Genomic DNA, 26,917 nt, shown 5'->3' with positions numbered 1-26,917 from the left:
AAGGTGGGCTTTATAATTTCGCACCTCTCCGGAAATGCAGTAACCTGGGCCACACCTTTAGTCAATTCTGGAGATGCCCTCCTGGATGATTACGACGGATTTATACCGGCCCTTAAGACCATGTTTGACCGCCCAGAACAGGTCTATAGCGCCCAGGAAAGTCTACTTGATTTCCAGCAAGGTTCCCAGGACATGCTTACGTATGTAACATGATTTAAACAATTGGCTAAAGAAGCGGATTGGTCCTCAGAAGCATGCTTTACTCTTTTCCGAAGGGGGTTAAATGAAGACATCAAAGATGAACTAGCCAGAGTGGCTCGCCCAAGTTCATTCCAGGCCCTTATGGATCTCACTATGCAGATATACTTTCATATCCAGGAAAGGAAGGCAGAGAAGAAGAAAACCAAGATGCCCTTCCAGAAGGTTACCATTGACACCTCCTCGAAGTCTGACCCTACTCCTGCCTCTGTTAACGATCCAGAACCCATGCAATTAGGGGCTTTCCGTGGACACATATCCCCGCAAGAAAGGATGCGAAGGATCCACACAGGGTTATGCATGTATTGTGCTTCGGTTAAACATCTAGTTAGAGAGTGTCCTCTAGCCCCTCCACGGGGTTCGGGAAACGCCAGCTCCCGATCCTAGATGGAGCAAGGCTTCGGGAGAGAGATGTTTGCTACACATCTATTCCATCCTTGAACTCTCCCGGACAGAACAACCTAGTGATTCTACAGGCCTTTCTATCGCCATCCAAGAATGAGACCTACCCCATTTTGGCCTTGGTGGATTGTGGGGCAATGGGGATATTCATAGATCAAGATTGGGTATTTAGCCACCACATTCCATATGAAACTCGAGGCATCATGCAACCTGTGGAGGCGATCGACGAAAGACCTCTTTCTTCAGGACCCATAACCTTACAGACCAAAGAGATCCAACTCTCGATAAACCATCATCGAGAGGTGATCAAATTTGACATCATAAAGTCTGCTCATTACCCAATGGTACTGGGTATGCCCTGGTTACGGAAGCACAACCCATATATCAACTGGGCAGCAGGATCCTTGTTTCTTGGTTCTAAGCATTGCATGTCTCACTGTCTATTCCTGGATTCCTCCTCGACATCTTCCGAAGGCACGCCAACCGACCAGCAAGGCCCATTCATGGTTTCAAATATCATACAGGTTCCTAAGGCCTATACGGAATACGCTGACATGTTTTCAACTGCTATAGTCCAGGCCCTACCCCCTCACAGAGCTGAAGACTGGGCTATTGATACAGAACTTTCAGCAGTGATTCCCTTTGGAAGGATGTTCATTTTATCCGAACCAGAAAAAAGGGCCCTCCGAGAATACTTGGATAGCAACCATGAAAATGGCACCATAAGACCATCCAAATATCCAGCTGGAGCTTCGTTGTTTTTTGTTCCCAAGAAAGACACTAAAGAGTTTAGGCCTTGTCTTGATTATCATGGATTAAATCAATGCACCCTCAAGGACCGCTACCCGTTGCCCTTAATCTCAGATATCCTGGAAGCGGTGAGAGGAGCTGTAGTATTCACGAAGTTGGATCTCAGTGGTGCCTACCATCTGATCCGTATCAGGGAAGGAGACGAATGGAAAACAAACTTTAGAACACCCTTTGGTCACTTTGAATACCTGGTCATGCCCTTCGGACTTGCTAATGCCCCAGCGGTCTTCCAACGTTTCATGGATCGGGTGTTTTCTGACATGCTGTTCCTCTTCATCATAGTTTACCTGGACGATATCTTGATTTACTCCAAGGACCATCTTAAGCATGAAGAACATGTTAAGGCAGTCTTACAATGGCTACGTGAACACAAACTCCTAGCTAAACCAGAGAAATGCCTTTTTCATGTCTCTACTGTTAACTATCTAGGATTTGTCCTTAGTCCAGAAGGAATTGGAATGGACCACTCAAAGGTAAAAGCCATACTAGCTTGGCCTGTTCCCACTACCGTGAAACAGATTCAATCCTTCCTGGGGCTTGCCAACTTTTACCGGAAATTCATACCGTCCTTTTCTGAGATAGTTCAACCGATCATTGCATTGTTGAAGAAAGAGACTCCCTATCTCTGGACATCAGGTCAAGATAAGGCATTCCAACGATTAAAGGCAGAGTTTACGCAAGCCCCCATCCTAGCTCAACCTGATATTAATCGACCATTTCTAGTGGAGACGGATGCATCTAACTAGGCCATAGGAGCAGTGCTAAAACAGGAATTTGAGGACAAATTAGAACTTTCCATTGCTTACCTTTCACGAACCCTGACTCCCAGCGAGACTCATTATTGCGTCTTGGAAAAGGAGCTGTTAGCCATCCGTCAAGCCTTCACAGAATGGCGTCATCTACTTCCGGGAGCTAAACATCCTGTTCAGGTCTGTACGGACCATCGAAATCTTCAAGTTCTACAATCTTTGGAATGTAGGAATAGTCGTCAAGGCCGTTGGGCCTTCTTCTTTGCCCAGTGCCAGTTCCACATCCATCATGTCCCCGGATCACAGAACATAATTGCTGACGCCTTATCCCGACATCCCGACTAAGAAACTCTTGAAGATCGGTCCTTCCCGAAGATGTTTCCCCACACAATTTTTGTAGCCCAAGCAATCAGTCTCCTGGAAGACATTCGGATGCAAACCCAGTCCTCTGAGATCTGGAAAAAATGTACAGGGAAGAATCGATGGAATCTTAGAACAAGAGATGGGTACCTGTTTAAGGATAATGGCCTGGTCATTCCCACACAGAGACTACAACAACGGATTATTAACCTCTGTCACGATACCCTTCACTTCGGACATCGTGGCGTCACCAACACTCTCTGTCTCATGCAAAGACAATTTTGGTGGCCTAAAATGAAAATTGACGTTCAACGGTACATTCAAGCCTGTGCAGTCTGCAATCAAAACAAGCATGATAACAGGAAACCGGCAGGTCTCCTACTTCAACCTACACTACCGTCTAGGCCCTCGGAATTCATCGCTACTGACTTTATTGTGGAATTACCACCATCCAGAGGTTACACGACTATCATGGTCACCATTGATTTATTCCCCCACATGGCTCATTTTACACCATTGTACAAATTGCCATCTTCCTCAGGACTCACTGGCATCTTCCTGGAACACATATTTTGACTTCATGGACTCCCTTCCAAGATCATATCAGACAGGGGCCCTCAATACATCTCTCAATTCTGGAAACACTTATGCCGTATTCTAGGAATCCAACGTGCCCTCTCTTCAGGTTATCATCCACAGACTAACGGAGCTACCGAACGTGTGAACCAGACCCTGAGCAATACCTTTGTTGTTTCTCCACCAAGGTACAGGACGACTGGTCACTCTTAATACCTGTGGCTGAATTCGCCTACAACAATTCTGATCACTCGGCAGTCAAGACCAGCCCTTTTTTTACAGCCAAGGATTCCACCCTTTGGTTCTACCTTCCATTCTCCCACATTCCACACCAGTACCAACAGTGGACTCCTGGATTGAAACTCTCATCAACGTACACAAGGAAGCCAAAGAAGACTTAGAAAAGGCCCAAACTCACACCAAGCCTTATGCGGACTCCAAAAGAAGACCAGGACCTTCTTATGCAGTCGGTGTTAAGGTCTGGCTGTCCTCGAAACTACTGCCTCGACATTTACGACCAAACAAACTGGCTCCCCGGTACTATGGCCCTTTTTCCATAAAAGAAATCATAAACCCAGTGACATTCTGGCTCAAATTGCCAGACTCCTGGAAGAAGGTTCATCCAGTTTTTCACACTTCTTTATTAAAACCCTACATCCAGTCCTCCCGGAAGTCCTTCAGACCCAACCCCGTGGTTGTGGACGACCAGCTGGAATATGAAGTATCCAGAATATGCAACTCCAGGTATAAACGGGGTCAACTTCCATACCTGCTTGAGTGGAAAGGATATCCTCCTAGTGAAAGAACCTGGGAACCATTTTCAAATCTGAATACCCCTCGATTGCTCAGAAAATATCATCTCATACACCCGGGCAAACCTGGTGGGACAGGTTTTCGGAGGAGGCATGCTGTCATGGACCATAGAACGCGTCCCTTTTGGACTTCCTGGTCTCTGTCACAACGGGGCTTGCACTTCTTGGTACTTCCAACATGGCCGTCTAACGTGGTATGCTCTCCACCAGCCTCCACATCAGATGTAGCTCATTCTACAAAGAGGCCACGCCCCCGCGGCCCCGCGCCTCTCGCCGCTACCGCTTGCAGTGGCTAGACGTGTGCTCCGTAGTTCGCTGTAACTAATCTCTTGTTTCCTGGTTCCCGGATCCTCGATTTCCCCCTCTTCCCTTCCTCCCTCCTTACTCTGCCTTGATTCCCGGATCTCGTGTACCACATCCGAGTACACCTCCCTCGTTTCCTGGACTTCCCGGAGACTCCAAGTACCCCGGACGCTGAACGCTGAACGCACGCTGGAACCAGAAGAGGGTCTTGCGGGCTTGTACAAAACCCGATCCGTATGCAAGAAGGCTGCTTCCAAGAATTCCTGCAAGGATCGAACTCAGGTGAGAAAGGGGGAAACCAGTGACACTTTTTGTGCTAGTCTGGTGATGCTTCCTCATCCAGACATTATTATTGTTCATTGTGGAGGGAACAGTTTAGGGCATGTTACCAGCATTTCACTGCAGTTTGCAATGAATACATTTTGCTAACTAATGGAAATGTTTCCACATTCACACATAATCCTTTCTCGCATTGCCCAGAGGCAGACATGCCTGCGTTCTTCCTTCTGTGGTCCACAAATGGAAAAAGCGCAGCGCAATGTGAACAAGGCTTTTCCCGCGACTTTGGCATGTTCTCCTTCCACGATGAAAGCATAACCTTTCATAGTAGGAACATTTTTCGTTCTGATAGAGTTCATCTGACTGATGCTGGCAATGAGATCTTCCTGCATAATATCCAAAATGCCATACAGCGCTTTCTGCAAGTGTAGGATGCATTTTCCCAGTGGTCATCCCCGAACTGTAATGTTTAAACTACAAATACTACTAAAAAGGCTCTTTTCAGAGCCACTACTTTTTTGTGGAAACGCGTACAATGCTTTTGACGGCGTGTCGCGCTAACTGGTGCCATCTCTGTACGCGGCGCTTATAGGCTGCGTTACCGCCTGCATGCTTAATTTGAAGTTCTATTTTTGAACACTGGAAGGTGGCTCTGAAAAGATCCTTTTTGTTCACCCTGCTTTCTGGCTGTGTAGCATTTTTCCTGTTGTTATAAGAGTCGCCAGAAAGGACAGCAGTGGAAGGGAGATTTCACAAAGTGTACCAACCACAGGGATAAGAAATGGTAAGTGGAGAGTAGAAGATGTAAGGTGCACCTTGCTTGGGTAGGGGGCAGTGTTTGCCATGGTCCCGGACCACTGACTCAAAAGCACTTCGACAATGATCTCTCCTACACAGTACTGTGTCACATTATATGCATAGTACAGTGACCTTTGAAAGGTAGGGGTCTGTTGTATTGTGCATGTCCTCCAAGGTTGCTTGCGGGATGGGGTGGCCCACTGGCAGATGTGGAGCATGCTGGAGTGAACAAGAAGGTACAGCCTGCTTGGAAGGGGACAACTCTCGAAGTAGCTGCCTGGTGGTGCGCTTTAAGGTGCCGCCGCATGAAAGTGGTGCCATAGTTGTACAAGCCAGGTTTCAGTGCACTGCACCTGGCTAGCACAAGATTTAGGCACATTTTCAACAGTCCTAAACAGTTTCCACACCCAGGATTGACGATGGCTGTAGGTAATGGGGATTCCTTCTACTTTACTCTTGTTTCCTTTACGATGTCCCTGCCCACTATGACGCTTGACCGTTTGCTTGATCATTTTCTGAGGACTTTTAGAATAAGGTGTTGGTGGTGAGGGTGTGGGTGCTTCTGAGTCAGAGGTAGTAGCAGAAGCTCTGTTGGCCATTACTTGGAGAGTGTTGTTTGCAGGCACGGATTTGGTGAGAAAGCTATTTCTGGTCTTGTGTGGAAAGCCAAACAGAGCAATTGTAGGGTGTGCTCTTTTATAGGGCTCATGTGGAGCATGTGACATCGCATAGTGCCATTAACTCATTCCCTACTATATCTACATGTAGAAGGAAGAGTGGATGATAGCTGTAAGGGTGCACTATCACTGTAACACTCTGTACATTGCAGAGAAATGTTCTCTCATTCGATGAGTACGGATCTGGCGCATGTCCGCAAAATAAGGGACGACTCGCAACGCTGCTACGTTACTATGGTGACGTCGTCATTCTTATCCATTTGCAAGCTTGTCTGCCGGACGCATATTGCATGTTATACTTTGTTGCACGTGGATAGGTGTACTACCAATACCTTTGCCATTCCCGGCCTACTTAAAAATATGGTTCACATACATTGCACATTTCTACCTATGCTTGCTGTGAGCACTCTAGTGTAGGTAGGATGTTTATGTGGAAATATAGGCGCAAAACAAGAGTGTACGCATCTAGCTACTACGACTATACCACACGTTCCTTCGGTTATGTTCACCAGGGAAGGTGTTACCAGGCATCGCAGTACGGTATACGTATATGCACAGTTGTGGCACAGATAAATGGACGCTGCTGTTACTATTTCCAGACAGATGTGTGCATGCAAACATGCAGCCCGTACTGGCGTCCTACGGTTGATTGTATTGTGATTGTGCATAGGGCAGCCAGGTGCGGTGGTCGTACGCCTCCTCCATTTTTCTCACTTGTACTCATCCCCACTACTGCTGTGCCCTTCTCACTTACAATGGCGTTTTCAAACGAAAGAAAAAAAAAGGGGTGTACACAATCTACAAATGAACATTGCAATATTTATTAGCGCACATTTAGAGCGACTAATCTGAAAGGAAAGGGGGACAAGAAACAGATACATATTTTGGGGATGTTTCCATTTGAAGAAGCTGCTGCTAAGGGGAAGAAGGGCTTGAGCTCTCATCGAAGCGTCATTCATGCCACTGATTTTGCAGGGAAAGGGGCTTGGAATTGGGGAAGGCGGACATGTGCAAGTTGAGCAGTGATATCTTATTTTGCCCGTTATATGGTCTTCAACAAACGTTCTCAAGGCAGCAAATTGGAGGAGCAACTGCTTGATTTTGGCGTCCAGGCGGTCAACTTGATATGCCCAGCGTTCAGTTCCGTTTCGGTGGCCTTATGTTCCTGTGCAAAAGGTTCCGTTTCTGGTGAATAGCTTTGTATTCCGATATGTTCTGTTAAAAGAGAACAAATGTGGTTACTTGAAATGAAGTTTTACATTGCGACTGTGTTCTTTTTGCCAGTTTGTTCCCTACCTATGGGGTTACTATGCTCACTCATTTGGTCATTCAGAAAATTTTCTTCCAGCCCTTCCAGGGTGCTTGACCTTCCAGTAACTCTTATCCTTTTCACAGTGCGGCGGGTAACAATGGGCTTATCGTCATCACTCATTTCTTCATGCGGAAAATTCTCCCAAGCCACTCTAGGGTGGAAGCGATTGCTGTGCACAAACAGAAAACATAATGCTTTTCTACTATTGTACACTAACGGATCTCTGGAATTACCACAAAACCTCTCGTCTCCTTACCACGTTGCTCTGACGTTCTGTTCTTAGTAGTTGTCATTTGCTCCTCTGCCTCTTCCTTCTCTGTTTGCAAGTGCAGCAGGTGTGCGGTAAGATTGATGAAGGCAAACGTCACTTTCATGTTGGTGCTTTCCTTTATGTTGCATATGCATACTTTATGCCTTTGTGCACTTTGTTGTGAAAGTACACATTTAGTATAGGTACGGCATTTTCCCTTCTAATTGAAGTGCTTGAAGCTGTTTGCTTATTTTTTTGTCTTTGCTGAATGTTACACCTTTTTATGACCCCCCCTCTCCCTTTCTGGGCACGTTGGACTCAACCCAATCCCTGCAAACGGACGCAATGTTCCCAAACTTTGTCCCTTTTACTATAAAGACTCCGCCTTCAGTAGGTTGCACAGAACATCTTTACACACTAAGCGTATCCTGTACGCATCTAATGCAATTCAGTGAAAGACACATTACTACAGGGACACTATGGTTGACTAATGCACCAGCGTTATGATTAAAAACCTATGAAATCCACTAACAAAATAACCTTGTTAAAGGGATGTTATGCTTAAGCTGCACCACTACAAAACCTATGAAATTCAATGGAAAAACATTGCTACAGGGACGTTATGGTTACAGGTAAAACCTAAAAACACCAGAAATTCGCAAGTTATGGTACGCTACGCAACCATAACTCCCGCTACCACTGTGCACTGGAAAGACTAACACCCATGACATCAAAGATGACATCACACATCTCATTCATGACATCACTGATGACATCACATGTGTGGCTCCCTCTTTTTTGTTCACTGACATAAGTAGGCCAGGTGCTTTTCTTCACTAACAATCAGTAAGTAAGAGTTGAAAAGGTTCTGTTTTTGTGTACAGCACCCTTCTCATATGTTGTTACACTACTTTCCTTAGGGTACAGTCATATGATGTCATACATATAGGGGAAGAAGAAAGCGTAAAACACAGCAAGCATTTCAGTGCATGAAGGTAATCAGTTATGTTATGAAATGTTTCTGATAATAGTGCTCTTTTTGTGCTTACTTTAATTTCCCTGTATATGCTCATATTGGTATGCATTATGGTGTCTTGATGTTTTCTGTACAGTAGTGCAATTATGTTGTTATTAAGAGAATGGTAGCTACTTCTTACATGTTCCACAGTACCCAAAACTGTAAAACGAAAGCATTCATGATGTCACTATGTGACATGAGAACATTTTCAATCGTACACTTAAATGGGATATGGTGCAAAGAATGTCTTTGTTTCCACATGAGTTGGTTCATGTACTGCAAAGAAGTGTGTAATGCAATGGTGCGTATAGCTATGCATTGCTGAATGACCTACTTCTCTCTTGGTAGTTCTTCCAATGATGTTTCATAGTTTTGTTGCCACAATAACAATCCCTTGTGGAGGCTTCCCATGAAAACTAAATGCACATGTGATGTCATACGTGTGTCATGAACTACAGAACACGCCCCTTTTGGACTTCCTGGTCCTTGTCTCAACGGGGCTTACACTCCCTTGTACTCCCAACATGGCCGTCCACTGTGAAACACCTTCCTCGCTCTACACCTTGGACGTAGCGTGTTCTATTAATAGACCACGTCTCCCGCGGCTCCGCGCGTCTCAATGCTATTGCGAAGTAGCGACCTGCCGTGTGCTCCGTAGCTCGCTGTATTGTTTTCCTTGCTTCTTTCCAACCAACCCCATTCCTAGTCCCTTTCCTTCCTTTCTTGATTCCTGGACTCGTGTGCTAGTAGCGCACTCTGTAAATTTCCCGGATTCCTGGATCTTTGCATCCCGGAACTTTGAACGCACGCTGGAGTCAGAAGAGACTTGTGCAGCCTTATTCAAGACTCGATCCGTCCGCAAGAAGGCATCGATCAAGAAATCCAGCAAAGATTGAACTCAGGTGAGAAGGGGGGAACTCCTTGACAGTTTGAGATGCCCCCCCACCGATCTCGACATGGACATGGAAGCGGCTGTCCAGGACCTGATGCGTGGCATGCAAGAGCTATCAACCGAGGTGCAGAATCTTAAGGCGGAAAACGCTGCTCTCAAACAATTAGTTCTATCCCGTGATTCTGCCACAAAAGAAAGTGTGTTGCTGGGCGGCATAGTGGACAAATACGATGGTTCGGCAAAAACCCTTCGCGGATTCCTGGATTCATGTTTGGTCCACTTTACTTTTAAGCCCTACTACTTTTCAACTCCCAGGGCTAAGGTGGGGTTCATAATTTCCCACCTTTCAGGAAACGCCTTAGGCTGGGCTACGCCCCTCGTTAATTCCGGCGATGCTCTCCTAGATGACTATGATGGCTTCATACAAGCCCTTAAGACCATGTTTGACCGTCCAGAGCAGGTCTATAGTGCCCAGGAACGCCTGTTAGACTTTCAGCAAGGATCCCAGGATATGCTCACCTATGTTACCCGATTCAAGCAATTAGTCAAGGAGGCTGATTGGTCCCCTGAGGCGAGTTTTACCCTTTTCAGGAGAGGACTGAATGAGGAGATTAAGGATGAGTTGGCCAGAGTGGCTCGCCCCAAACTCATTCCAGGCACTAATGGACCTTGCCATGCAAATAGATTTCCGTATCCAGGAAAGGAAGGCAGAGAAGAAGAAATCCAGAGGTAATCCTCCGAAGCTTTCCTTTGAGAGTACCACCAAGACGGACACAAACCCAGGCTCAGTCTCTGAACCAGAACCCATGCAGATAGGAGCCTTCCGTGGACCTATATCCCCGCAAGAAAGGATGAGAAGGATTCATATAGGGTTGTGCATGTATTGTGCCTCAGACAAACACTTGGTTAGGGAGAGTCCTCTAGCCCCTCCTCGGTGTTCGGGAAACGCCAGCTCCCGATCCTAGATGGAGCAGAGCTTCGGGAGAGAGATGTTTGCTCCACATCAATTCCATCCTTGAACTCTTCTGGACAAAAACATTTGGTGATACTACAGGCCTTCCTGTCGCCCTCCAAGAATAAGACCTATTCCATTCTGGCCTTGGTAGACTGTGGAGCTATGGGAATTTTCATTGATCAAGACTGGGCTGTTAGTCATCATATTCCGTACGAGACACGAAGCACCATGCAGCCGGTGGAAGCAATCGACGGAAGACCCCTCACTTCAGGACCCATAAGCCTGCAGACAAAGAGATCCAGCTTTCCATAAACCATCACCAAGAGCGGAATACATTCAACATCATTAAGTCAGCTCATTACCCCATGGTATTGGGCATGCCCTGGTTACAGAAGCACAATCCGTATATCAATTGGACAGCAGAATCACTATTCCTAGGCTCAGGGTTTTGTATGTCCCACTGTCTATTCCTGGATCCCTCCTCGACACCCCCTAAAGAACCACTAAGAGACCAGCAAACACCGCTCATGGTTTCCAATATCATACAAGTCCCAGAGGCCTATCAGGGATATGCTGATGTATTTTCAACTGCCATAGTCCAGGCTTTACCCCCTCACAGACCTGAAGACTGTGCCATAGATACAGATCCCTTCAGCAGATGTTCATCCTTTCCGAACCAGAGAAAAAGACCCTCTGAGAATACCTGGATACCAACCTTGAAAACGGCACCATAAGACCCTCAAAATCTCCAGCGGATGCTTCGTTGTTCTTTGTTCCCAAGAATGACACCAAGGAACTCAGACCTTGCCTCGACTATCGTGGCTTAAATCAATGCACCATCAAAGATCGGTACCCACTGCCCCTGATCTCGGATATCCTGGAAGCTGTGAGAGGCGCCGTAATATTCACGAAGTTGGATCTCCGGGGTGCCTATCATTTGATCCGTGTCCGGGAAGGAGACAAATGGAAAACAGCCTTTAGAACACCCTTTGGTCACTATGAATATCTAGTCATGCCCTTTGGACTAGCTAATGCCCCCGCAGTTTTTCAACGTTTTATGGATAGGGTGTTTTCTGACATGTTATTCCTCTTCGTCATTGTCTATCTGGATGACATATTGATCTTTTCCAAGGATCCTCTAAAGCATGAAGAACATGTAAAGGCAGTATTACAACGACTCCGTGAACACAAACTTTTAGCCAAACCCGAAAAATGCCTGTTTCACGTTACTTCTGTTCACTACCTAGCATTCATCCTTAGCCCAGAAGGAATTGGTATGGACCCTTCAAAGGTAAAGGCCATACTGGCATGGCCCGCTCCCACGTCCGTGAAACAATTTCAATCCTTCCTGGGGCTTGCCAACTTCAACCGGCAGTTCATTTCTACCTTTTACGAGATCGTTCAGCCGATCGTTGCCCTCTTGAAGAAAGACACCCCCTTTATCTGGACTACAGCGCAAGATAAGGCATTCCAACGTTTAAAGACAGAGTTCACGCAAACCCCCATCTTGGCCCAACCCGACATAAATCGGCCATTCCTAGTGGAAACGGATGCCTCTAACTACGCCATAGGAGCGGTCTTGAAGCAGGAACTTGAGGATAAACTGGAACACCCCATTGCTTACCTCTCACGAACCCTGACTCCCAGTGAGACACATTACTCCATCCTGGAAAAGGAACTGTTAGCCATCCGCCAAGCCTTCACTGAATGGTGACATCTACTTCTGGGTGCTAGATATCCAGTTCAGATCCGCACGGACGCATCGGAATCTTCAAATTCTACAGTCGTTGGAGTGCAGGAACAGTCGTCAGGCGCGTTGGGCCTACTTCTTTGCCCAGTACCAATGCCAAATCACTCATGTTCCCGATCACAAAACCTGATTGCTGACGCCTTATCTTGACGTCCTGACTATGTAACTACTGAAGACAGGGCCTTTCCTAAGATGTTTCCCCACATGATCTTTGTAGCTCAAGCAGTCAACCTCCTGGAAGAAATTTGAGTGCAAACCCAATCCTCTGACCTCTGGAAAGATATTTCAAGGAAGAATCCATGGAACCTAAGAGTTAAGGAACGATATTTATTCAAGAACAATGCACTGGTCATTCCTACACAGAAATTACAACAAAGAATAATAAACCTCTGTCATGATACCCTTCACTCCGGACATCGTGGCATAACCAACACCCTCCATCTCATATGAAGAAAGTTTTGGTGGCCTGGAATGAAGACCAACGTACAGCAGTACACCAAAGCTTGTACTATCTGCAGTCAAAATAAACATGATAACAAGAGACCGGCGGGTCTTCTACTGCAACCTACACTGCCAACAAGGCCATGGGAATTCATTGCTACAGACTTCATTGTGGAATTACCATCTTCTCAAAGATACACGACCATAGGGTTACCATAGACTTGTTCACTCATATGGCTCATTTTACATCCCTGTGTAAGGTACCATCCTCGTCCGAGCTTGCTGGAATCTTCCTGGAACACATGTTCCGTTTCATGGACTTCCTTCTAAGATCATATCTGATCGAGGACCTCAATACGTCTCTCAATTCTGGAAACATCTCTGTCGCATTTTGGCAATCCAACGCGCCCTCTCATCTGGTTATCATCCCCAAACCAACAGGGCCACAGAACGTGCTAATCAGACCCTGGAGCAGTATCTTCGATGTTTCGCCACCAAGGTTCAGGATGACTGGTCGCTGCTGATACCTGTGGCTGAATTTGCCTACAACAATTCCGATCATTCAGCACTTAAGACCAGTCCCTTTTATTGTAGCCAAGGTTTCCATCAATCGGTTCTACCCTCTGTTCTCCCTCATCCTACACCAGTACCTACTGTCGACTCCTGGATAGAAACCCTCATCAACGTACACCAGGAGGCCAAAGAAAACTTAGAGAGGGCCAGAACACAGACTAAGAGGTATGCGGATTCCAAAAAAAGACCAGGTCCTTCTTATGCAATTGGTGATCAAGTCTGGTTGTCCTCGAAATTACTACCCCGACATCTACGGTCAAACAAGTTGGCCCCTCGGTACTATGGTCCATTTCCCATCAAGGAAACTATCAATCCAGTATCATACCGGATCAGACTACCAGACTCCTGGAAGAAAATTCACCCAGTATTTCACACATCCTTATTAAAACCTAACACCCAATCCTCCCGGAAATCCTGCCGACCTCCTCCTCGGCTGGTCGACAACCAATTAGAATATGAAGTATCCCGAATATGTGACTCCAGGTACAAACGGGGTGAGCTTCTATACCTGGTTGAATGGAAAGGATATCCTCCTAGTGAAAGAACCTGGGAACCTCTTTCTAATCTCAAGGCCCCTCGACTGCTCAGAAGATTTCACCTTATACACCCGGGCAAACCCGGGTGTATAAGGAGGAACGGGTCTTCGGAGGAGGCATGCTGTCATGAACTACAGAACACGCCCCTTTTGGACTTCCTGGTCCTTGTCTCAACAGGGCTTACACTCCCTTGTACTCCCAACATGGCCGTCCACTGTGAAACACCTTCCTCCCTCTACACCTTGGACGTAGCGTGTTCTATTAGTAGACCACGCCTCCCGCGGCTCCGCGCGTCTCAATGCTTTTGCGAAGTAGCGACCTGCCGTGTGCTCCGTAGCTCACGGTATTGTTTTCCTTGCTTCTTTCCAACCAACCCCATTCCTAGTCCCTTTCCTTCCTTTCTTGATTCCTGGACTCGTGTGCTAGTAGCGCACTCTGTAAATTTCCCTGATTTCTGGATCTTTGCATCCCGGAACTTTGAACGCACACTGGAGTCGGAAGAGACTCGTGCAGCCTTATTCAAGACTCGATCCATCCGCAAGAACGCATCGATCAAGAAATCCAGCAAAGATCGAACTCAGGTGAGAAGGGGGGAACTCCTTCACAATGTGATGTCATGAATGAGATTTGTGATGTCATCTTTAATGTCATGGGTGTTAGTCCTTGCAGTGCACAGTGGTAGTGCGAGTTATGGTTGCGTAGTGTACCATAACTTGCGAATTTCTGGGGTTTTTAGGTTTTACCGGTAACCATAAAGTCCCTGTAGCAACGTTTTTCCATTGAATTTCATAGGTTTTGTAGTGGTGCAAATTAACCATAACATCCATTTAACAAGGTTTTTTTGTTAGTGAATATGCGACCATGAGGCCATATCTACTATTTGTAGTTGCCAATATACTGGTGCCTTAATGCGTGGATAAAGGTACAGTCATACTGGCATTTTGGCAGTTAGCTAGGTGGGCTCTGTAATTGCCTATTTGGCATTTGCCTCCAATTGCACCTTATTAATTGCTCTAAGCTCCAGCTGCTGTTGCACTTGCACTTTATTATGGCCATGTCATCCTGAGGCCATTTCTCATTACTGCCATGCCACTGCCGATGTATGTGTACCTTAATACTTGCTGAAAGGCCCAGTCATGAATGCACTTGCACTTTACCTTGGCTTTAACATCATGAGGCTGTTTTAATATTCTGATGCCTTTTTATTTCACACTGGTTTAGCCAGTATCTCATTTATTTCCATTTACGAGTACATTTTACCTATTCATTGATTCGATTATGAGAGCTATTACCATTGTTGAATTCTGGGAGTGTTGTTCGACCTGTTGATGAAATGTGTAGGTGTCATCATTCCTTAATTTGCTGATAATGCGGTTTGCTTCGGCTCCATTACCACATTGCAGAGTCATTATTTTTGCTTTTTTAACTGGTCGCAATTTTGCATTTACCTTTTAGCTTGATTGATGCAATGTTTTAATTGAGTCTGTAATGTGGGGTTAATATTATTATTACCCTCTCTATTATGAGCCTGAACCTCTGTATGCACTATGCACTTTAGTCCTTTTTGGACCATTGTCCCTACACACAGCCGGTATGCAACGTTCATGCTCGTCCGTTGTACTCCTTGGCTGGCGGTATACATGTCATCTATGCCAGTGTTTATATCTCTCACAGGCATGCTCAGCACTTCCCGACTGCAACGCGTCAGCGCTGCACTCATGGTTTTATCTGTAGTCATTGTACAGCAGTGTGGTTCTATTGATTAATATTGTGCGTGCATGAATTATTGCTTTGCAGGAATTGCTATTTATATTTGACTGCATGTATGTTTATCCACCCTGACTGCGCTTTTATGCTCATTCTTTTTGCCACTGGGGCTTTAATTCCAAATTGAAAAAATTTTGTTAACATTTGCAGTATTATCTTCATGTCATATTTCCGGTACACATATATACTCATATATATTTGTATAGGTATGATCCAATTGTCCCTTGTGACTATGCATCACTTTCCTGTTTTCCTATTCATGCACGCATTTTACCACACTCTATAATGGCTGCCAGCATTTTTCTTCTTTAGCCATGGACCCACGAGGTAATCAACATAGTAATAGGACTGTAGTTTTCATTGTATTTCTACTAGTCCATTCCGCCCCCCTTACTACGTGATCAAGCGCTTAGTGGAGCGCGAAACGCGTTGTGTACAGGTCGTGTACCATGGCGTCCTGCCTCTGTGTGTCTTTGTGTGTTTGCTGATTGTACCATTATTTTTTTGTACAATCCTTTTATTTCTATGGAAACATTAAAATATATCCGACATATATCCGTTTTTCAACACAGTGTTTCCTTGCTTCCTGTCCATGTTTTGGAGTCTGCTGCAATTGCTGCTGTGCCTGCGGGAGTGCGGCTCGCCTTTCCTTCTTATTTTGTATATATATATATATATATATCTCTCTTAATGCAGGCATGCCACTTACACTCATCAGAGACAGTGCAAGCTGGCACTAAATCCACTGCAGGACAATATTTACCAGACTGGATTTATATGCACTTAATGTCTCACCATGTGTATTTTCCTCTGCACAATAAACCCCCTTTCAATCATCATCCGGTACACAGCTTCATTTAAGGACACTACAACGGGTCCTGACAGTCTGTGGCTGGAGTCCTGCCCAGATCATTTTTAAGAGCAAATGTTTTCCAGCACGCTGTGTGTTCACAATTCTAAAAAATATTACTGAAAATCAAAAACGAAAGCAAGGGTAAGTGGGCGGAGCACCTGCCCAAGCCGTGTCTTCCAGCAGGGATCAATTTGATATTTTGCATAGTATCCCAAAATACTGACTTTTGTTTTTGACCCCTTTTTACCCCATATATGCAGGCAGAGACCCCTGCAACCCTTTCCACCTTTTTTAATTAACTTAACCTGCTGTCCCCCCACATATATAGCATAAAATGGGTTTTCGAAATTCATTATTTGGGGATTTTAATTTATGTAATTCTTTATTTTGGTAGGTTTCCATCCAGGAGGAGCATAGGTGCAACACTTGTTTTATGTCGGCTGCCCATCTCTGTAATTTGGGCGAGGCAGTGGGACTGGGGGGGTGCTAACTATATAAGTGACCTCTGGTGTGTGGGCCATTGGAGTTTTAAGGAACTCTGTTGAGCAGTCTTTTTTTTGGCAGGACTGGCTTGTGGATGGTATGTGGTGTTCGGCTGCTGAGGCCAGTTTTTCTGTGAGTGGAGTCTTTTGTTTAATTTGTGATCTGTTCAGGGAGGAAGCAGTATTGGAAGCACAAGCATGTGGTGCTGTCCTCTGCTGAGGGAACTGTATTCTATGTGCCTCCCCTCCTATGGGACGAAGCGTAAGAAGCAGTGGAGGGTGCTTTATGTGTGTGAGGAAAAGGTGCATACGATAATAATCCAAGCTTTAAAGTAGATTTAGGGGCACAGAAGGAAAGAGAAGAAGAAGGTTGATTCATCTTCCCCATTTTAAATGTTGTCTTCACCTGGCTCTCAGTCATCCAGTGGTTCTGATTCCTTGGAGGAGGACAGAGAAGACAGGGGCAGGTACCTGGATAAGGAGACTCTGGCGACATTGCTGCAGCAGGTGGCCGGTGGAATGGAAGTTCAAGAATTCCTCCAAACTGGGGTTACCTCTGATTCCTGATATAAAGGACAATGTGTCAGACTGGATGGCTGCTAGGCCATTCTCCTTTCTCCGCTTCATGTTCAAACTATATCCATTAAGAGAAGAGGAAACCTCTTTGATCCAATATAGGCTAGCTTGGTGGGCAGATCATCCATTGTGGCTGAGGAAGTAGCTATGTGTGATTTGGGTGATAAGAAGGCAGATGCTGCATTTAAGAAATCCCATATGGGGGCCCATTCCAATCTGATGGCGGGTACCTATACGTCCCATTCTGTCTAGACTGTCTTGAGGGGTTTTCATGAGCTGGAAAAGGTAATAACGGAAGAAGCTGATTACCCTCCTATTGTGGAGAACCTGCATCTTAAGGTGACATTTTATTAATGGATCTGCCATTTGATGGTACTCAAGCTGCTGCTATTGATAAGGGTGCTGTGGTTCCTGGCAGGCGTCATCTGCATGAGAGAAGAGTGAGTACCTTGAAACAACGAGGTACAAACAAGGGCACACACTACAACTAAAAAGTTGTTTTTGATTCTTAGATATTCAAAACTTGATATTGTTTTTTCTCACAAAATCATTTATGTACAAAGATAATAAAATAATTTGGAAGTTCGCATAGATTTCTCATACATCAACTTTGTTTATACCTAGCAATTATTAACATTACTCAGTATACAATTTACAAATAAAGTCTCTTATTAGTTGCAAAGCAAAATATCTTTCTTCATGATGCACATACATTTAAAAACATGTAAGTTTCTAAACATATATATATAAATAAAATAATAGACATCCTGATATCCTGATAGGAGTTATTAAGTTTTGTGAGGACTAGACGTCCAGCTATCCACTACTATGCATTTTGGGCTCGTTGGCCCTTCTTCAGGTATAGATATCTGGAGTAATGTGATTCTGTGAATATAATAGAAATAAATACTATTTTAGTAAGGTCAATTTGAATATATATTTATAACTTGGGAAAAAGATTAAATTGAAGAAACTTAAGTTCCAGAAAAGAACACAGACAAATTTAACCAACAGAGAAAAACAGGTTTTGGACAAGCTGTGACGGAACCCAAACGTCATTATCAAGCCTCCTGCTGATAAGGGAGGAGCACTGATAATTTGGGATACCATCAAGTGCAAAATGAAAGTTGAAAAACAGCAGATCAAGATACATATTCAGAGATATTCAATGATCCAACGAAACAGGTAAAGGAAATGATCAAGAAAACATTTGATGAGGCTGAATCCGATGATTTAATAACACATAAAACTAAGGCCTTTCTTACAAACTCACATTGAAAATGCTGGTTATCTACATCTTACCCAAGATTCATAAAATCCTACAGGAACAACCAGGACGTCCCATCATAGCGGCGACCAACAGTCTATTAGAACCTCTAGCTCAGTATATTGATAAAATCATACAACTTCTGACACATAAAGATATGACCTATATCAAAGACACCAATCATTTTTTGAGAATACTCGACACAATAACCTTTGATGACAAGACAGATATTCTATTCACAATGGATGTGACGAGTCTGTACACCAACATAACCCACCAAGCCGATCTAGAGCCAATGGAATGGATGTTATTGAATACCAAAGAAGCTGTTAAGAGGCAACCTTAATTAATTCTCAAATTACTTACCATTGTATTGAATAACAACTTCTTTATGTTTGAGGACCGTTCTTTCATACACATTTCTGGTACCTCGATGGGGGCCGGGACCGTTCTTTCATACACATTTCTGGTACCTCGATGGGGGCCGGGATGGCCCCGAGCTATGCAAATACATATATGTCTTACTTGGAGGAAACCCAAGTGATCCATAACCCTCGTTGGAAGAATAAAATCAAATGTCTTGTCAGTTATATTGACAATCTCTTCGGAATATGGACGCGAACCGAAGATGAACTAGGAGAATTTTTCCAATTCATGAACACCCTTGCACCAAGTATTAAGTTTACCCACAATTGGAGCAGAACATCTTTAGAATTTTTGGACGTACTAGTTTACTTGAAGCTAAACAGACAAGAAACAACAGTCTTTACAAAGCCCACAGACAAAAATAGCCTACTTCTAGCCACAAGCTTTCATATCAGGATGTCTATTATTTAATGTATCTATATGTTTAGAAACTTATCTCCTCTTGTCTCTTTCAACCTTGGTTAAAGGGGGTGGTACTCCTCCAATCTTCATGGGTTCTCTGGTATTTTCTGATGGACGTTGAACATTATCTTTTGAATGTACGTAGATGGCACGATTTTTGAGTCTACTTCGGTCTGTTCTTCGATCCTGTAATCTGTGGTCCAACGAACTACCAGGTTGATAAACTCTGCACAGTCTTTAGGTGGATCTACCACTTGAGCAAGGACATCCTTCAGGTCTCCTCGTAGGCCCAGATGAAACAACATCATTCTTTTATCTTCTGGCCACCCCGCTTCTACAACCAGTCTATTAAGGGTGGCAATATAAGCCAGAGACACGAACTAACGTACCGCAACCGGCGGCACATTGCTAAATAAAGAAAGACTTGCGGTCAACGCGCATTGACTTTCAGACCACATCTTCGTACTACACCTTCGTGTCACATGAAATAGAACTGAATGGTGAGTTTTTTAACCAAACCTGAATATGAAAATATAATGTATAGTGTCTAGAGAAATAGAACAAAGGGGATATTTACACATACTATACTTACCTTTGTAGGGATCTACAGACCCGAGTTTCTAAGTTTTGTGAAGCCAGTGCATTCTGGGAACATTACATGTCAGTGAACAGGTAGGAATTTGGCTAGTACTAGAATTGTATAAATAAATCGCCTTAATTAAATAAAACCTCACTAACACATATATTAATACTATTCACAAAGCACCAGTACAAGAACAAACATGCCATAGGATGACGTTTCCTTAATTCCACAACGGAAAGCTTGATACAAGACACAAAGAATGATTGTTTGCAAATTATTATTGTTTTTGAAAATTATTGTTGGCTATGAAACGGTGTTACAAGAAACATATTGTTTTGAATTGTATATTCACAAATTACTGCTCCTGAAGAAGAGAGTTAAACTCTCAAAACGCGTAGAGCTCTTGGATATTAATTTGTTTGATTTTTGGGGAAACATTACTATTATGTGCTTGTTGAATAAGGAGTGAATAAAACTCCTACGTGTTAAAAAAAACTTGTCGTTTGTTTCCAAATTCTAATTGCACATAAAATTTCGAAAAATGAAAAATCCTTTTTGACTGAATTGTTTTTCTATAATTAAAATCATAATTTCCTCCATTCTTAGTTGGGATCTGGAAAAAGTACAGTGCATAGACACTAAAACTTAGAACTTTGTCAGAAAAATCAATTAATTGATAGAAAATTGTTTGGATATTTTCCAATACCTAAAGGTGTGCAGGGGACGGGAGTTCCTATCATCAATAGGAACACCATTTTTTTCAATATAAGCCAGCAAATCTTGATTCCCTTGGCGGAGGGACAGGAGTTTGTTATCAAGAGCTTGTCCATGCAAGTGTCGAGCAAATAACTTTTCCATCTCCTGTTGAAAACCCCTGAAGTTCTGCAGTAACGGGTCATCCCGGCTCACCAAAGGTACCGACCAGTCTGCGGCACTTCCACTCAAATATGATAACACGAAGGCCACCCTCGCCTGGTCGTTTGGGAAAGCCCCAGGCCTACAAAGAAAATGGAGGCAGCACTGGTTCATGAATGTTGCGTACCTTCTGGGGTCTCCATTAAACCGTTCTGGTGGTGCCAGGGGTACTGCTCCCGGCAACGTTATCTGTACTGGATTGACTGATGATGGTGTAGCGATGGATGGGGCGAATCCGGGCAATGGAGCCTGCCCCGCCTGTGTTTGTAGTAGATATTTGCTTAATTCATCAGTACGGTCTTTTGTGACTATTAACTCTCGTCTGAAGGCATTGGTTTCCTGCCGGGCTGCGTGTACGTCAGCGCGTAAATGTCCCAAAAGCTGGTCTAACTGATCAGTTTCAGATGTCTCCATGAAGCCCAGGTAGATAAGGTCTAAAGGCTTCGTGTTCTGTTACGCTCACCTGATATCCCCGGGGGCGTCTGGAAAGTTCTGAGATCTGGAACCCTGCATGAGTAGTTGCCCAGTGCTGAATAATGAATCTTAGTTATTTGTAGGGTGAGCTATCCGTCCTGCGTTTCTTGTGCAAGGGTGCTTGACGTTTGTTGGCGAGCTGCCCGAGTTGCTTCACTGGTGCAGTACGCCTTCCTTGGGCCCAGGCCTGCTGTGATCCCGAATCTGCTGGTACGCAGGTAGGTTTGTTAATTGTAAGTCTTTGTTCTATTTATGGTGGGAATTCGTTAATGTCTTTATCTCCTTCTTTTCGGGTGCAAAGGTCTTGATGATGGCGTGCCGGATGGAGAGGCACGTTTCTAGGTAAGAGAAAGCGTGAAGCGCAGCACCTTTATTGTCTTTTGAAGCTAACCTGTGTTTTCTTCTTCTTCTCCTCACAGGCCGCTGTGGTGCTGCGAGTGGATGAGAGCGCAATGAAAAACAGGCCCCAGAATCTGTTAAGGTAGCACAGCGCTGTGCGGTTGTTTAATATTGAAAGCAAACCTGAATATGTCTCTTTTCCTTTGCAGATGTTGCTGTGGTGCTCCGGATGGAATTGTGGCATAGCGCGATGGAATTCAGGTAAGACTGATGGAATTCGATATTTTGGAAGCGCGCGTTGTAATATTGTTTTTCCCTTTCTCGTTATTGCAGGTCGCAATGTTCGAACAGCAGCTGTGGTAGCAATTTTCCCGGAAGTCCTTAAGCTAGTACTCACAGGTGAGGGATGTTTCTTCTTCTCGCGGTTTCCACAGATTGCAGCCCAGTTGAGATGCTGAGTGCTGGATGGTGTTTCCTCAAGTAAGACAGAATAATCTTGTTCTTGTTCTTGTAGGATTACAGGAAGATGCTGAAGACCAGGGTCTGGACACGGTGAGCGTCACGCTGCTAGTTGCAGAATAACACAAAGCATGTTCTACAGTCAGGGTGTGGTTTATATAGCCTGGGTAAAGTAGTACAAGGGAAAGTAGTTCCAGGCCTGCCACACCCAAAACACTAGACCGCATGGCTTGGTTCTTAGAACTAGACTGTGTGGGTGCTTCCATGTTGGATTTAAAGGCCCATGTACATAAATTGGACCTAGTTTGAACAGCCCTTCCTTCCTACATATGAGCCTGGTGCCAAAGGCGCCAGGACTGGCTGCAGGAACCCTTTTGCAGTGGTTTTAAGGCCCTCGGGGTTCTGATGGGAGCCTGCTCGTGGCACAACTTGTGCCCCCTCACAGTGGTCATGACACATATGGTCTCCTCCTTTGAATATAAACATTTATTATAAAAAAAGGTGTGTCTACTATGTTATATTGATAATACTTTTGGGGTAATTGAATAGGCAAGATTGACGCTGCTTACTTGTTTTTGACTGTCCACTTAAGACTATGGGCCTCATTACAAGTATGGCGGTAGGGGGTTAACGGAACCCGGTAGAGCAGCCTGTCGGTTATCAAGCCGTCTCCGATCCCGTATCGGAAATGAAATCAACAGTTTGTGGGTTACCAAGCCGTTTCCAATCTTGATCCTGCATCTGAAAGGATTGCTAAGAGAATGAAAAGCTCACCAACTTGAAAACTATTAAGAATGTGAGAGCAAGAAACGCCTTCCAAGGCAAATGTCTCACATGTTCAAAACAACCATTCTAAAACGAACTGCTAAAGAGTCTTTCCAAACAAAACAAATGTAGATGAACCATAAGCCGAAAAATGCTTCTTTTCCCTCCTGAAGAACTGTCTGACAATAGACAAAAAGACAGTGAAACACGTGCCAGGGGCATTTGATTGTTTATTTTTGAAAACGAGGGCATATGACTGTATATTTTTTAAAACAAAAAAATAAAAAATTACGGACAAATCCAGCAAACCTGATTTTCTCTCCTTACTTACGAAAATAAAGAAGTGGTGAGGGCGCAATTTAGTAGGATTCGTCTTTTTCAAAGGACCATGTATAGAATTTTGCACACAGTCTGATCAGCCTCAGACTAGGAAACCACAGTGCAGCCCAGCAGAAGAATCTAAAAAAATTTTAAACATAAGGCTCAGCAAGGAGTTGGGCAAGGCTGAAAAAAGGACTTTTTCTTGACCTTTTAACCGTACAAGTTAACGGCACCGGTAAGGATGCTGGTGCCGTTAACCCCCTACCGCTGCATTCCGAGAACCCTTAGCGGATCCCACTAGGGCGGGCTGGTTTTACCAGCCGCCCTTAGCGGGACCCGCTAAGCGAACAAGGAGCTAATAACGGACCCGCTATTTGTAGGTCCGTTATTAGCTCCTTCCCCAATCCCACTGAGCCCTACGGGGGCTCGAATGGGAATGGGGAATGGTTTTCAGAATGAGGATTTACCGGGTCCTCCAAGGTTGGAATGTCCCGGTAAGTCCCCATTCTGACTATCCGGACACCTCCAAACTCGTAATGACCCCCTATATGTCTTCCTTACGCTAATAAAAGCACAAGCGGTTTCGAAAAACTTTTGTCGAAGATATCCATCTTTCCAATAAATAGCGCAAGGTATCCGGGACCAAACTGCTCTCATTTACAATTAGAAGCAGTTGGCAGTGATTGCCATTGCTCTAGTGGTCCCTTCAAACTGTGTACCGGGACACTCTGTGCTGGTACAGATGGACAATACAACAGCATTCGCCTATCACAACCAGCAAGGAGGCAATTGGACTCGATCACTGGGGGTCTTGGCCAAGGTCATGAGGGAAGTGGCAGAGTTTTATCTGGAGTCCCTGAAGGCAGTGCATTTCAAGGAGGCGGGCACAAGGACGGCGGACAGACTTGCCTGGTGTTTTCCTCCTCCCGGGAAGTGTTGCTTCAGCCAGGAATGTTTTGGAGGATTGGGGCGAGATTTAATTTTCTGTGCCAGGTTTACTTTGCCACTCTGGGGAAAGACCAGCTTCCATTGTTGTGCTCCAGGATCTGAGCAAGGAAGCCATGGAGGTGTATTTGATGTCCCTGAAGTGGCCAGGGTATCTACTGTAGACATTCCACTGATACATGCAGTGTTGAACAAGCACCAGGATAACAAGTTGGAGCTGATTTTGGTTGTGCCCTTTTGACCTTGGTTATCTAGGTTTCCCCATCTGGTGGATTTGGCAGTGGCTCCATTGTGGATTTTGACAAAGGATCTTGACTTGAATCTCTTCTCTCCTGATGATCCACTGTAAACAGGGCGGTGGAACATGTGTAGAGAGATTATGTTACTTTATGAAATTGTAAACATTACTTTTCCCAATTGAAAGATTATGAAATTGAGAGACTACTTCATTAAAAGATTGTTATTCACCACCCTACTATGTTGAATCTAAGTGATTTATATTGATTTATATCGAAGGAGCTGGCGCAACTTGATTGCCCCTTATGTAACATAACGAGGAGTGTGTTGAGTGCCGGGCCGGTGAGTTGTTTAATGCGGGAGGTCAGGAGGAAGTCCTCCATGTAAGCTGTAGATTTTAGAGAAACAAGTGTGTCTGTTTATCCCAACCACGCCTGATTGCTAATCAACCAGAGTTAAAAACTTACTTTTTTGTCATTGGTTTTGTCTATCCACAGCAGTATATGCACTTCTTTGCCATGAAACACAAATTCTACACAAGTCATTATGTTCAGTTTGTTTTTTTGTTGTGTGACCGCCCTACCAACGTTTGTATGAATTTGGGTTAGTTTCACCTATTTGGGGACTGTAGTGAAAAGGGGAACTCGCACTCCCCCTGGGGCCAGCCCTTGGTGCAATAAATGACTCCTAATCACTCTCCCACACAAGTAAGAATCTATGCAAAGCACAATGAACTCAGTCTGGAGGAAAGCCAATCACACAGAAGATTTGATGCTTGCGTTTATTTACTACATACATTAATTATAATCAAGTAGCAGTTTTCAGTAATATGGGACTTAAAGTGCAAGCTGGATAATACAGAGTATCAGTCACCGATGGATATGCAATTATGAATCTTACGCTCCTAGGAATCGTAGATAGAGGTTCGATTGAATCACACCCAGGACCCACGCCACTCAGTATGTCCGGCGCCGTTCAGAGACTGGCCTAGTCCCAAGGCCTGCACCCAAAGCGGGAATGTGATGTAAGGAGCCTCGGCCCTCTAGTGCACAGCTGGTTGTCCAGGCGCTGTTTCTCTCCGTGCACGCGTCTCACGAACAGCCCAGGAAGATCCTCCCCTAACTGGCCCAGGTAAAGTTCTCTTATTAGGGGCTGCACGTCAATCACTATGACGAATCAGCTCTTCGAGAATCTTCTAGGCTCAACCTTCCAGGCAGCAAAAACATGTTTTTCACTGGAAAGTTACTGTTTCAGGATCAGTGTACGTTGTTGTGGGAAGCACCTTTTTCTACATTCATGTGTTATCAGTGTACCTGACTTCGCAGAGCGCAGAAGAGACTGGCCGTGCCTGGCTCCTACAAGCTGCGCAGGGCTTCATGCAAAACGAAATGTTTATGTCTTGAAGGGCCTTCGCAGTTAACCCCTCGCAAGCATGCTGGCTCACTCAGTGCGAGAGGCCTTGTTGGTTCAGCATTTTCATCCAAGTTTCGAATATGCTTTAAATACACGCAAGATCTCACAGTAGGTTAATGCAAGTGCAGGTTACCGCAAGTGCCTAGAGGCTTTTCACGACAGGGACGTAGCATGAAAGGAGTGTGGGTACATGTTGGGCTAACACAACACGCACTGCAGATTATGTAAAACTGACACGTGTCACACTTCTCAGCGAATCTCCTGTTACCAGCTCATAACTGAATCCCCAATACTAAAGACTTAACTTATGAGCTGGTGACATTTTTGAGGGCAATTCATCAATACATTTGAGCCATTCCTGCTTATAAAACAACTGTAGAAACATGATTAGCCATTGCTATAACTTCTACTGACATGTTAACTTGTTCTTTATTTTTCTTCTTTTCCTTCAGTAAAATGGCCGGCATAGTGATGTGTGAGCCAAGAGAAATGTACAATATCTTAAACCAGTCAAATAAATTCTCCAGATTAGCTGAGCCGAACTACCTCTGCCTTTTGGGTAAGTGTTTACAATTAGCAGTTACCTCTTAGTTAGTAAATGGTTATACATAGGTGCATTCTAAATGCTACTAAGAACCTTTAAAAATAAAATGACAGATTTGGCATGATCATAAAACCTGTATTTATATAATTTACACACTACCGAAAGGCATTGAAAGTGTGCTTTCCGGCTTAGGGGTCACAAAGAGGTTTCGTGCACTGGGACGACAGGTGGTTTGGCAGTCAGGAAATAATTGTCTCAGTAGGCTATTTGTGGAAGGCTATGCAGATTGAAATGTGTCCATTGTGAATGATTTATGTCCTCTGTCACACTCCTCCATAAGGGACGAGACCCACAGTGCCCCTTCAATTTCTTTGCAAAGCAGGAGTAGTAACAGTAAT

The 26,917-nt window shown here is 44.5% G+C and overlaps 1 protein-coding gene across 4 annotated transcripts in view; it reads left to right on the top strand.

Annotated features, from left to right (window-relative positions):
- STYXL1 (serine/threonine/tyrosine interacting like 1) overlaps window positions 1-26,917 on the top strand; it is an 863,427-nt gene that overhangs the window by 93,356 nt on the left and 743,154 nt on the right. For 3 of the 4 annotated variants that reach the window (XM_069614942.1, XM_069614941.1, XM_069614939.1), the window contains exon 2: window positions 26,428-26,534. In XM_069614942.1, the coding sequence (XP_069471043.1) occupies window positions 26,432-26,534 (103 nt within the window). In that variant the 5' untranslated portion in view covers window positions 26,428-26,431. Of the gene's footprint in view, window positions 1-8,511; window positions 8,582-26,427; window positions 26,535-26,917 lie in introns of those variants that run through there. The other variant, XM_069614940.1, reaches the window with a different exon arrangement.

Source organism: Ambystoma mexicanum, chromosome 9, assembly GCF_040938575.1.
Source record: "Ambystoma mexicanum isolate Mex_15411 chromosome 9, UKY_AmexF1_1, whole genome shotgun sequence".
Lineage (NCBI taxonomy): Eukaryota > Metazoa > Chordata > Amphibia > Caudata > Ambystomatidae > Ambystoma > Ambystoma mexicanum.
This window is presented reverse-complemented; position numbering and strand designations above follow the sequence as displayed.